General features: G+C 42.5%; 1 protein-coding gene across 1 annotated transcript in view; it reads left to right on the top strand.

The window, feature by feature from the left end:
* The window catches only part of HIVEP1 (HIVEP zinc finger 1), an 80,133-nt gene that overhangs the window by 40,993 nt on the left and 25,548 nt on the right, over positions 1-13,592 (top strand). Inside the window, 1 exon segment of the mRNA XM_042049173.1 lies at positions 7,228-13,190. Within this exon segment, the coding sequence (XP_041905107.1) occupies positions 7,228-13,190 (5,963 nt within the window).

The following is a 13,592-nucleotide window of genomic DNA, read 5'->3' as shown; positions in this document are numbered from 1 at the left end:
TTTGCAGACATTCTGCTTTATCTATTCCAGTCTCATAACAATGGAAATCAATGCAAGCTGTGATAACTATGATAAAATGGCTTCTATTATAGACTTGGGAACAAGGGGACACTGTTTCCCACAGTGTTGCTGTATCCTGGTGAGGTTGGTAAGGTCTGGCTAGGTGGACAACCAGAAGAGTAGTTCTGCAGGTACAAATGCAAAGCCCTGCACCCAGGCAGGAGGAGCCCCAGGCTGGGGCCTGACAGGCCAGGGAGCAGCTCCACGGAAAGGCCCTGGGGGTGCGGTGGGAAGCAAGCTGGGCACCCACTAGCAGCATGCCTGGCTGCAAGGGAGACCACAGCATCCTGGGCTGTGTGGATGAAAGCATGACCATATCAGGGGAAGGAACTGTGTGCCTCTACTCAGCAATCCTTAGAACACTTTTAGATACTCCACACTTATACCACCAGCACCCTACTTCCCACAGTGCAGGAGGAACAATAGAAACCTGGAGTGAGTTCAAGTGTTGAGGCACCACAACCATCAGGGCAGGAGCATTTGTCCTCTGAGGAGAAGATGAGGGACCAGGGCTCATTCAGGCTTGAGAAGAGGTGGTTTTGGAGGGGGTTATCATGGAGTAGTATCGGCGCGAGAGCGGTGGCTGAGCCGGGGAGCAGCCGCGGGCCCGGCCCCGGGACCGTGCGGGCCGGCCCGCCCCGAGGGTATCGGTGCGGAGCTGCGGCTCCGCGCCGCACGGCGTGGGAACAGCGGCGCAGCAGCCGCCTTCCCCGTCCGCCACGCCACCTAGACCGAAAGCGAGTGAGTAGCAACCAAAAGGATGCCATCCTAGCAGACCCAGCAGAATACAGAACGCGAATAAGCTACAAGAGCAGCTGCTGTGTGAGAACTCAGCCGGCACCGATCTCCAAAGTCAACACCAAACAGCCGCCTCATCATTTTAAATTGAACTATTTTGCACTGTTTTACCATTTTTTTTCTGTTGCATAAAAGTTATGCCCTTCCCTTTTCAATTTAATATGAAATGTGGAGGTGTGGTCATCTGTTTACCCACTGCTTCTCTTATCCCATACTGTTCCCCCCTGCTTTCCCTTGCCCCTAGCCCTGGCCATTCCCTCCGGTTCTCCCTATTGGTCCCTGTACCCCAACTCCGCCCATGTACCGCCCCTGCGATCTGACAAAACCCCCCTGCGCCCAGATCACGAGGTCTCACTGCCTCTGGGAACTTGCGGCGCAACATGGAGCAATAAAGGTTCGCAATGGAGAGACCCTTCTCTCCTCCCTTGCCGTCACTGTGTTGCTGAGCTGACAGCTAGCCAGAGTTGGAGCTCAGGGAAGTCCAAAAGGACTATGGGAGGGCAGAATGTCTGCCCTGCCCTAAACAGCCCAGCTGTGCCCTCTGGGAAAGCTGCAGCTTGCTAAACCAAACCTAGCACTGCAACAGAGTCAGATTCTTCACAGTGGAGAATGGTGAGAGGATGAGAGGCACGTATCAACTCAGAGCTTACTACCATCTGTTAAAAACACCAAGAAAAATAATTATGTGCTTACAGGCAATCTGAAATCTGAAGCCATACTCACCTTGCTCATGCCCTGTGGAATCATCTACTGTTTGCTGGTACGAACAAAAGGATGAATGTTGACACAGATGAATGCTTGATCCAATCCCTGTCATAATGCTTTAGCCTTTGATTGTCAAAGCTCCTCCCTACTTTTTAACTGATCCATGTCAAAATGTGCTTTGCATACAGATCTAGTGTTTTTAAGGGTCTGCTCTAGATATGTCTAGACTGGTGTTCTTAGTAATGAAAGTATGTAAACATGCATTAATCTTGCTGACAGGTGTTTTCAAATACCACTGCTGACTTGGAGTGCCCCAAGTTTTGTGGCTTGCCTCCTGACCTCTGAAACAGGGAGTGACCACCCTCTGGCCACTTCAAAAAGTCTGAAATTAGGCAGCTGAAATAAGACTGTTAAAATTGTTGGTGATTTGCTTTAAAATCCTATTCTATTTGAACTTAAAATCAAGCATGGCACTTGTGTTAATCTTGTTCAAACCTTTGCGTTGACTTCTTGGCTGTGAACGTTTTCATAGTTGTGTGGGTTGGTTATGTAATCAAGGTTTTGTTGTTTGGGAAAAAATGTAATTCTAGGAAAAATATTTATGGCTGTACTAACATGTAGGAAGCAGTATGAAGCTAGAAAGTAATTTATTAAAAAATGAACATTTATTTATTCCTTGCGGCATTTTAGTGTGAGTTCTGGTGGCCTTATGTTTGCCAGCAAGACTTATTCCATTATTTCATAATTATTTTCTTTATTTATTCATGGAAAGAGACCCAGTGAGGTGATTCATGGTTGCTTTTGATAGTTTTGGTGAAATCAAAATTAAACGGTATATAAAGCTTAGCTTAAATCAGAATAAGATCCTTAGTAAGAGCGTCTCTCTTTTGAGACCCCTTCCATCTTCGGATCACTAGCGTTGTCAGGTGTCAGAGTAACCCCTTAGCCGTTCATTTAAGACATCAATTAGTAGTTGAAGACTTTCAGAAGAGACTTGGTCTTACTTGCAGTGCCCTGGGAGCCGAAGTACAGATTAAGAGCTAAAGATCAGGCACTTGGGTTTGAAAGTTCGGTCTTTGTATGGGAGCCAACAGTGATTTTTTAGATTCTATAACATAAAGTGAGTGCATGAGATTAAAATTATGCTGCTCACTGGACTGCAGGGATAGATAGTGGTTGCTTGCACCATGTTCACAGGGTGGCACTGAGGGAGAAGGGAGTGGAGCCCTTCCTCGGTTCCCTCTTAATCTCTTTTCTTCAAGTGCAAGCCTGTAGCTCTATTAGAAGGGAGAGAAAGAGAGTGGGTGTTATAATAATTACATGTAGGCTTTGAGACAGGCAGTTCTGGAAGTTACTTAAACAAAACCATTGAGATAATTTTGTCAAGACACTGTCTGGTTCACCAGTAAGTGCTTTGGAAGAAAAAATCAGATCACTTATAACTTCTCTTATTTGCTGCGTGAGTTACTCTGCAGCTTGCTATCTACACCATCACACCTGTGTTCTTTTGTTCTATCTCCTGTGCATAGAGCAAAGTGCATCAGAGAATTTGTCAGTGAACAAAGTCCTGTTTAGAAACATCAGCTTTTTCTTGTCATGTTTTGAGTCCAGAATTCATGCCAAAGCAAAAGAATTAAGTGGAGAATCTTGAGAGCAGGCAGAACAAAGCCAACTAGACAAAGCACGAAAGAGATGCTCTGGTGTCCCTGGGATGTGAAAAGCGAAGTACTGAGCACAGTGGCATTGTCCCCTCTTCTCCTAGCCTGGGTAACTTAATCCTATTTGATGTAATACAGCTTATGAGAAAGATTCTTTTTAGACATCTGATTGAGGTGACAGCAGTTCTCAACAGTACCACTTCACCACCAGAGGAAAAGGGGAATTACCACTGAATGATGAGAATGGCTGGATGATTGCAGAGGGAGTGAGCAGAGCACATGGAGTGGCAGGGAGAGAAAGAAAAGCAGATCAACTTCATATTTTTTCTCCACATGAGGATGTTTTTGTGTTCTTTTTGTTCAGTGTGAGTTTGTGGATGTGGGTACACTGACAGCCCTGGCAAATCATCACACTCCTGAAAGTTGCAAGGCAGAGGAGTGTTTAGCATTTGGGGACTGAGGCTTTCTGCCGTTTTTGTTGATGCCTCTAGAAATATTGATGCAGTTGACCTTCGTGCAATCATGTAGCTGTAGATTAAGAAATGTGCAGTGGAATATCTTCAACATAAACTGAGAATACAAAGCAAAGGCTTGTACAAAAAGAGTGACAAAGTGAAGCAAAGTTGTCGGTAGTTCCATTTTTCCTCCGGATATGCCAGAAATTTGGTTGTTAGCAAACATTAGGTGAATATTTCCATTAAGAATAATAATAAGGATTTCTAAATTATCCAGGAGTAGGGTAGAACAAAGGACTTAAACAATTTTTAAGCCATGTAAAGCCATTGTCAAGAAAGTGCATTTTACAAGATTTTATAGACAGGTACACTAAAGCAATTCTGTGACTCCATCTCTGGGATCACAAAACATGTAGCAGCAGAAAGACAAATAAGAAATTAGTTCTCATTATTTCTGTAGAGTGGAATTTTATTGGTCTAGAAGCAGCACAATTAGTGATCGTGAAGACTGGAAAAAAATACTATTTCTATATGTATGCAATGTATAACTTGCCTTTGTTTGTTCTGTTTTCTTTTCTTTTTAACTTCCCAAACATTTTTTATGCTTTGGCATGTGTTGAACAGCATTTTAAAAAGTAAAGCAGTAAAGAGATCATGGAAAATTCTGATCTTGTTAATCATAGTGAATTAATCTTTTTAACTGCTTGGTTGATAGAGATGCATTTTTACTTCCTTTAAGGCTTTCGTAGGCCACATTATATCTGTCAGCTATGTTGGTTTCCAGTTCACCAGTACATGGTGTAGGTTGAGTATCCTCATTCTTTGGCACTGCATGGTTGAAACCCAGAAACAGTAGCTTTGAATATTCCGAGATAACAGGAAGCACCACATCATTTGATTGTTCAGTTGCTGCAGTATGAAACACCTTAGTCTTTTGTGTGTGCATTTGCTTGGATGTTTGCAATTCATGGCACTCTTACTTTCCTAGCTCTGTAATGTGCCCAGCTCTTCCCCTAGCACCCTGCTACAAACACTGGCAGTATGATCGGTGTGGAGCCGTGATTGTGACAGCATGAAAGCTACAGTGTGTGCATAAAAGGAACCAAATCACTTATGCTCAATTAACGTGGCCATGTTTCAGAGAGATCACCAAGCCATGGCTAAAAGCACGCTTGTGTATAATTACCTTGCTATTTTCTCTTTGATTTGTGTAAAACGGGTTTTTGTTGTTATTGAAGAAAAAGCAGTTGCAGTAGACTATGAATTGTAAAGAATTCACTGTTAGTATTATCAATGGTAACCTATTAGTGTAAGTCACTATTAAACTGTGAAGCAATGGAAAGCACAAAACATCGTGATGGAAGACTGCTCAGCTTTGAATATGTTAAATCCAGCCTAATAGGAATAGGTTTTGATGATACAGCAATAAATCCAAAGTTCATTTAAAGGTTAAGTGAACAATTACCACAGAAATTTCTTTCTGGATGTCCAAGAGGAGCACAACGTTACCAGAACTAGGATTTGGAGCCGGTAGTTCTGGCAAGGGATTCAAGCATCTCTTTTATGGGACTGCTGAATGTGACAAAACAGACTCTTACTCTTCATAGGTAAGGCTTCTCTAGTACGGCTGGGAGAGGAATGGGTCAGGTTCTTCCACATTTGCAATGAATTATGTGTGCTGTGGTTTCAACCCAGCCAGCAGCCGAGACTCCATAATTCCCATTCTAGCCACTGTAAAGAAAGTTAACTCTACCCCAGCCAAAACCAGCACATTGTGTGATGTGTAGTCTTCAGTCTTTCAGTTTGCAGGGTAATCTGAATATCCATTCACCCTAACTGAATATATGTGTATAATTAAGTTGGCGTTGAGGCAGAAATTAGATTTTGGAATTCCAAGTATCTGGCATTAGCACACATCCCAGCTGGGTTGTGCTGTGGCATGGAGAAAACGTAATGTCTTTGCTTTTTTTCCCCTACTGGTCACTTTGCATTCTCTTCTGCTAGTCAAGCTTTAGTCATTGCCTGGATTTCCTCTACATGGAGCAGGAATTTCACTCTGGATTCGTCAGCTACAGTATGTCTTGTCAGATGCACACGATGCACTGGCTTTCCTCCCACCACAGAATGGAATCCAGGTGGTGTTTCTGCAAGAGGACAGTCCTTGTGCCACTCCAAGGGGCCATAGGGTTGATGGGTACTGGGAAGTCTGAGCTTTCTCCACTTGCCTCCTTGTGAAGTTGACTGTGAGAGTTTCATCCTTTTATACATGGTCTTGAGGCTGTTCTTTACCTAGAAGTGCACATAAACCTTTCTTCCTGAGTTACCCGTGCTGGAAAAACTGCATGGGGTTACTCAGTGTGGCTTCCCAAAATATGTGTGTCTGAACCTTCCAAGAGCAATCAGCCCTCCACTCACATCAGATTCCTCCTTTGCTTTTAATAATGGCAGTCAGACGAGTAGGGGTTTCACTAACAGCCTGATGAAGGAATTGTTAATGCTTAAAAAAATCAGTTTACCTCCATTTAATATTTCGCTTCCTCTGTGCTACCAGTGATGCTAGCTGAGGCAGTGGCTGTGACTGTGTCTATGTTAGGATAGAAGTAAAAAAAAAAAAAAAAATTAACTGATAGATTATCATACATTTGAGGTAGACAAAGGTGTGTAACTTGGGTATCCACTGAAAAAAAAGCTTCTGTGTATCAACACTGAAATTCGGTCTATATGTGTTTTTTGTTATAGATGGAATTGGACTGTCTACAAATATAAGTGCTTGCTACAAAATTATTCTGCTGAATAATGCTCCAATTCGTTTGCTGTTCCCTGCCCCCCTGAAACTCTGCATGCATATCTGCTTAAAATCAGCAACAAGTGTAGCTAGTAATGAAATAATTCAAATTTAGTTTATTTTGTTTCATGATGCACAAATATAAAGTCATTTAAGTGTGACTGATTTTATTCATCCACAGTAGTTGCTCATCTGAAATGCTATTGAAATTCAGTAATTGGAGCTCTGAAATACAGTATTTGACAGATGGTGTGGGTGGTTGTGCCATTTCCATGATAAATCTACTTACAAATATAACCATGAGGAAGTTGTGTTCATTCCTTGACTACAGGAACATATAGATGGAAAAAGTGACAAACATGACATATGTGTCTTGCTTCTTCATTTGCCTCCTGTAATGATTTGAATTCTTAAACTAGTGCAAGAGAGAGGCTTCTTTTACTTATCTGAAAAGGAGTTGCTAAAATATTCCTTCAGTAGCCTTCCTTTTCTTACATTTCCTTTGAAGCTTTTCCTATAGTGAATTACTTTTATAATGTCTTCAAGCATCAGTTAGAAAGCATTGCTCATTTTAGATGAAAACAAGATCGATCTGCTCTAAGATACATTTACTGTTAAAAGAAAATGTTGGAGGCTGGAGAGACGGACAGTCCTGTTACCCCAGGGCTTACTGTTGAAACTTAGAGATGGTAAAATGGTATAAATAAAAAATATACTGCATTATCCAGTTTGAATATTCTTTTTTATTCTCTTTGTGTTTTAACAGAAATCACAGATGCTGGTACTAGAGGAACCCAAGATACAATTAAGGGTGTGAAAAGAAAAAAGATTGTGTCTGAAAACCATCTTAAAAAAATACCAAAATCGCCTTTGAGAAGCCCTGCTGAAGCCAAGGTTAAGCAAAATGTAGACCCTTCACCGCTGAAAGCTCTTCCGGATGCCTCTGAACATGCCACGGCACAGGGTCACCTGCCTGTGCAAAATGGAAATCAATGTACCAAACAAAATGGGGGAGCACTTAGTGGTGAGATAAGTGTTGAAACAACCAAATCTGAGACATCAATGCAGACAAAGCTTTCATTGACACATCAATCCTTAGATTTGTGTAAACAGGCAGCGGGGGATACTGATGCAAACCAACTGAACTCAGCAGAGAGGAAGCCTCCCTCAAACTCCTCATCAAGTAATACAAAGACTGACAGTAATGAATGTATTAATTTTGTTGATTGCAGTACATCATCCCCATGTACTCGTACTGCATTCGATGTCTTACTAAAAGCTATGGAGCCTGAACTGAACACCTTAGCACAAGAGTGCCCCCCTTATGGGATGCAAATAGAGAAACTGAGACCAAATAAAACTGTAAGCACCTCTTCTAGTCTCACGTCCAATACAATAAGTGTCCAAAATCAGTCTGCTTTGTCACAGCAGGAGTTTGCAGCTGGACCTCACTATTACCCATGTACACTGAATAATGTGCATGTAGCAACAACGGCCAAAACTGGACAAGCACAAGGCCAATCAGTTTCTCATTCACAAGACCTTATTACTAAAACCAGTCAGCAAAATCACCAGGTTGTTATGTGTCCAAGTTTAACTAGGTCTCTGGTGCAACAGCAGAGTCAAGAAAACCCCAAGCTCCAGAAGATCTACAGCATAGCAGTAACTTCATCTGTCGTTCACACCTCATCTTCCACTGTAACTCAGGTTTTTTCTCAAAACCCCTTAGTAGCTAGTTCATCTTCACCATTGTCAATTAACACATCGAGTTCAACACACTTGTCTATAGGTCCCATGTATAATTCAGCCCAGATAGCATCAGTTGTAAACCATGGTGTAGAACAAATATGTAGCCTCTTGAAAGACCAGAAGCCTAAAAAGCTAGGGAAATACGTCTGTGAGTATTGCAATCGGGCCTGTGCCAAGCCCAGTGTTCTCCAAAAGCACATCCGATCCCATACTGGAGAGCGACCGTATCCTTGTGTGACGTGTGGGTTTTCATTTAAAACCAAAAGCAATCTCTACAAGCACAAAAAATCTCATGCACATACTGTCAAACTTGGACTTGTCCCACAACCAGATTCAGGTGGCCTCTTCTTATCTCATGACTCAGATAAAGCACTTAGCATTCATTCAGATGTGGAAGAAAGTGGTGAAAGTGAAGATGAAGGTACTGCAGATGAAAGACAAGATGATCAAGAGCTGGAACCTGCACAATTAGTGAAAGTCATTTCAAGTGCAGAAACATTGCAGAAAGGAAGCCCTATTCCATTAAGCAGCCCAGACTGTATACAAGGTGACTCTTCATTACATGATGCAGAACCTCAAGTAAGGGCAGCTTTACCAAAAGTAGTAGTTCATCCTGTAAATGTTTCTCCATTGAGGGCCGATAGCCCAAAAGTGACAGAGCCAGCACCTGAGCTTGCTGCTGCACAGAGAAAAGGAGATTCTAAAGTCACAACTCTTCAGTCAAATTTAACACATACAGCCTCATTCAAGGAGAATGACATAAAGCAGCATCAGAAAGTAGAGGCAGGCCTGTTAGAGGAACAGCCGGGTTCTACAGGAGGACCAGTGCATGCTCAGCTCCAGAGACAACAGGCAACTGATGGTTCTCAAGATCAGCAAGGAAAATGTCTTTTGAGCCCTAGAAGTTTGGGTAGTACTGATTCCGGTTATTTCTCTCGTTCTGAAAGCGCCGATCAAACAATGAGCCCTCCAGCTCCTTTTGTAAGAGGATTGTTGACGTCTGAGAAAGATCCAAATAAAAATCTTCCCTGTGTACCACGAGCAAGTGGCGTGGTAGCATCGGTGGTACAAACTGTTTGTGCTGAAAAAAATCTTATTCTCTCTGGCCAAATGCGACCTCCCTTGGCAACAAAAACTCTTGAGGAGCGTATCTCAAAGTTAATTTCTGATAATGAAGCTGTTGTGGATGACAAACAGTTAGATAGTGTGAAACCAAGAAGAACATCTCTTTCAAGAAGAGGAAGCATAGATTCACCAAAATCCTACATATTTAAGGATTCTTTCCAGTTTGATTTAAAGCCTATGGGAAGAAGAACTAGCTCAAGCTCTGATATACCAAAGTCTCCTTTCACACCCACTGAGAAATCAAAGCAAGTTTTTCTTCTTTCTGTACCATCCCTCGACTGTTTACCTATAACACGAAGTAATTCCATGCCTACCACCAGTTACTCAGCAGTACCTCCTAATGTAATACCTCCCTCTCATCCCCTTCGAGGAAGCCAGTCATTTGATGATAAAATTGGCTCTTTATACGATGACGTTTTTGTGTCAGGACCTGCTACTCCACTGAACCAAAGCGGACATCCTCGGACCCTGGTTAGACAGGCAGCAATAGAAGATTCTTCTACTGGTGAAAGCCAAGGTTTTGGACCAGTGAGATCTGTAGAAGAAAGTTATCTGGGGTGTAATTTATCAAATGAATCCTTATTGCAAAGGAGCAAATCCCTGGCACAGGGATCGAATTTAGAAAAAACAAAGAAGTCCCCTCAGGTGCGAGGAACAATGTTTGAATGTGAAACCTGCAGGAACAGATATAGAAAACTGGAAAATTTTGAAAATCATAAGAAATTTTATTGTTCAGAGTTGCATGGACCTAAAACTAAAGCAGCAGTACGAGAGCCTGAGCACAAAACTGCTCCAAACAGTACACAGCCTCAAATTCTACACTACAGAGTCACAACATCATCTGGTGTCTGGGAGCAGACACCCCAGATAAGGAAAAGAAGGAAAATGAAAAGTGTTGGTGATGATGATGACCCACAGCAAAATGATACAAGCATACCATCAAAGAACACAGAAGGCCAAAGCAAGCCAGCAAATTCTTCCAGTCTGTCAAAACACAGTGCAACAACTGTGGTAGGATCACAACAACCAAGCAAACTTCTGCTTCAGAATTCCCAAATTCAGCTTGTGGCTCGTGGCACAGATCAGACTACTGAGCCAAAGATGGCTCCACTCATTGAAAAGCAGGCAAGTTCAGCTGTGCAAGAAAAGGTGGAGTTGAAAAGGCAAGGGACTGGCATTTCAGTAATACAGCACACCAATTCACTGAGCAGAAACAGCTCATTTGAGAAATCAGAGTCATTCGAAAGAGTATCACCAGTTTCTTCTCAAGAGCCCAACAAGGCTGCAAAGCACCGCTCTTTGAATACAGTTGTAATCCAAGAAGACAGACACTCTCATCTGAGCACTCCCCAGCATCACCAACCCTTGTCGTCAGAACCGCCTAGAGGGGAAGTTCAGGAAAGCCAATTAGTTTCTAATGAGAGAAGTGTGCCACCTCAGCCATCAAGACTTGTTCGCCAGCATAACATCCAGGTTCCTGAAATACTGGTCACAGAAGAACCAGACAGAGACCAAGAAAACCCATGCAGCGACCCAGAAAAGACAGAAAGGTTTAACTGGCCACAACGCAGTGAAACGCTGTCAAAATTGCCAACAGAAAAGCTTCCACCAAAGAAGAAGAGAATTCGCTTGGCTGAAATGGAACATTCATCTGCTGAATCAAGCATTGACTCCACACTTTCCAGAAGCCTAAGTCGGGAGAGTAGCTTGTCTCATGCCTCCAGTTTCTCAACTTCACTTGATAAAGATGAAACTTTGAAGGCTGAGAACCCTTCCAAAGCAGAGCCTGTTAGTAAGTCATCAGAATTCCTCATGATTCCTGCTGGTTCACACGCACTGGCAGTCCCTGGACCTCATTACCGGGAAATGAGACGTGCTGCCTCAGAGCAAATCAGCTGCACACAGCCCTCGATGGAGGTTGTGGACTACAGGAGTAAGTCTTTTGACTGTGGAAGCATGTCTCCATCAAAACCTGTCCCACTCATAGAGGTAGCCACTCCAAAAGTATCATCTGCAAATGGAGCTGCTGGACACGTGCCTCTGATAGAAAGGAGGAGGGGGCCTTTTATAAGACAAATATCTTTAAATATTGCTCCAGAAAATCAACAGCCTCAAGTGAAATCGACTTCTTCATTGCAGGCAGCTCATGCCACAGATGTGCCCACAGTGCCATTGCACAGGCTGCAGACCTCTGGCAAATCCTCGGTGGAGTTTCCTTCAAATACTCAGCATTCACAGGCTAACTCCAGGCCTCATTCAGCAATTCAGAATTGTAATCCTGTTAGCCTGTCTTCAGCTCAACAGCCTTTAGATCACATGTTGAATAATCAAGGCCAGCCATCCTTGACTCATCAGCCTTCCCAGCCATCTACTAAAACATCAGCCCAAGGGGAGCAAGCAAGCAAAGCAAGCAAGCAAGCAAACTCACTTTCTTGTCATCCTGATGAAAAAAAGGACTGTTTTGCTCCAAAGTATCAACTTCAAGTTAAAACATTACATATAGGTCAACCTTACTGTTCTAAATTGCTGAAAAATACTTTATCAACTCAGACTGGTCCAAGTCAAGTTGTAGTGGACCAGAATGCATCCTCCTTTGAAGTGCAGACAAAGCTCTTGGACACATCTAATCCATACTCTGTGCCTCCTCTAAAGCAAATTGTTCCTAATAACTGCAGCAGTCAGATACATCAGATTCCTCCTTTTGTGGTTCCCGTCCGTATTCAGAGCAGTATGCCATCCTATGGCTTCGCAACTGTTACACCCCTGCCTCACATTTTAGTGACCCAGGATCAGGGAAATCAGTCCATCTGCAAAACAAATGTTGGGACAGTGCCAACTCTTGAAGGCAAAACTCAGCTGCCAAAATCTCACAAAGATCATCAGAGGACTTTGCCAAATTCGTTTGAATTTGAAAATTCACCACCAGAAAGTGGAACCAGAAACTCACCTTTGTCAAGTTCTTCGAATATCATTCAGAAAGTGCCAGTTAGCGGACTCTTCCCTCAACCAGAAGTTACAGCTTCAAGTAAACGAATGCTTTCCCCAGCAAACAGTTTAGATATTGCCATGGAAAAACAGCAAAAACGTGTTAAAGATGAGAGTGGAGCTGCTTGTATGACAGATGCTAGACCATCGCATTCACTGAACATTAGATCTAATGACCCTACTAGTAAGCAAAAGAAACCAGTTCTGGTAAGACAGGTTTGCACCACAGAGCCTCTTGAAAATCACCTCTTGGATCCTGATGATGTAACACAGAATGAAAAAAGCAGCAAGGCCAGTACTTCAGATCTTCCTGACCATCAATCATCTGACACTGGGGTTTCAGAAACCCTAAAGAAGTCACCAGAATCTGAAGACCTTAAGTCTTCCACATCACCGGTGTTTGTAGTTAGGAAACCTTCTGAATTGTCTCCAGTCAATAGCCAGAGTTCTCTTCTCAAGGCTGTAAGCAGCAGCCAAGAGAGAAGGTCCCCAAGTAACAGTAGTGAGAGCAACCACATCAGCAGCCCGGGCCAAGCAAAGCCTGTAGCAACACTGGCTGTGATGAATGCAGGAGAAATGCAGAGATTGTCGTTTCCAAGCCTCAAGACCACCACGAATTTCACCTGGTGTTACCTCATGAAGAGAAAACCGTTGCATCTGCTGCAAAATGATCAAAAAATCTCTGCCTATTCTACATGGACCATTAGTCCCAATAACCCAAATCCACTTGGCTTGTCAACAAAGGTAGCTCTCTCCCTCCTCAATTCCAAACAAAAAGTTGAAAAACCACTGTACACTCTGGCAAGAACTACACACCCCAGATCTGATGTATTGGTCTATTCAAGCAAGTGGAAGAACAGCTTGACCAAGGTACTTATGCTATGTTTGATGTATGCTGATCATTTACAGAGGATTTGCTTTGGAAATTATGCTGCTTCATATTTTAGAGAATGTAATATGCCTGAGACATACCATATATATGCTTATTTATTCTAATTATGCTGGATCAAACTGCTAAAAAGATCTTAAGTAATTCAATTAAGAAACCTGTACATAAGAATTTATCCGTTTTTTATGGAAATTAGTTCCTGGGTTTAAATCTGTGTACTGAGTGTTTATTGTGGCAGAAATGTGTTTGGCTATTTTTTTGCCTTGCAAAGGGTAAAACAAAATAAGTCTGATAAAATACTTTTTAAAACACTTTTAACTTAAATTAATTTAAGATCGTAATTGCATATTGTGCCTTAAAAGTCAGCAGGTATTTTGTGCTTA

This window comes from Corvus kubaryi, unplaced genomic scaffold, assembly GCF_017639235.1.
Source record: "Corvus kubaryi isolate FWS band 111438036 unplaced genomic scaffold, C.kubaryi_AGA036_p1.0 69, whole genome shotgun sequence".
Taxonomy (NCBI): Eukaryota; Metazoa; Chordata; class Aves; order Passeriformes; family Corvidae; genus Corvus; species Corvus kubaryi.
Note: the sequence above shows the minus strand (reverse complement) of the source record. Positions and strands in the feature narration are given on the sequence as shown.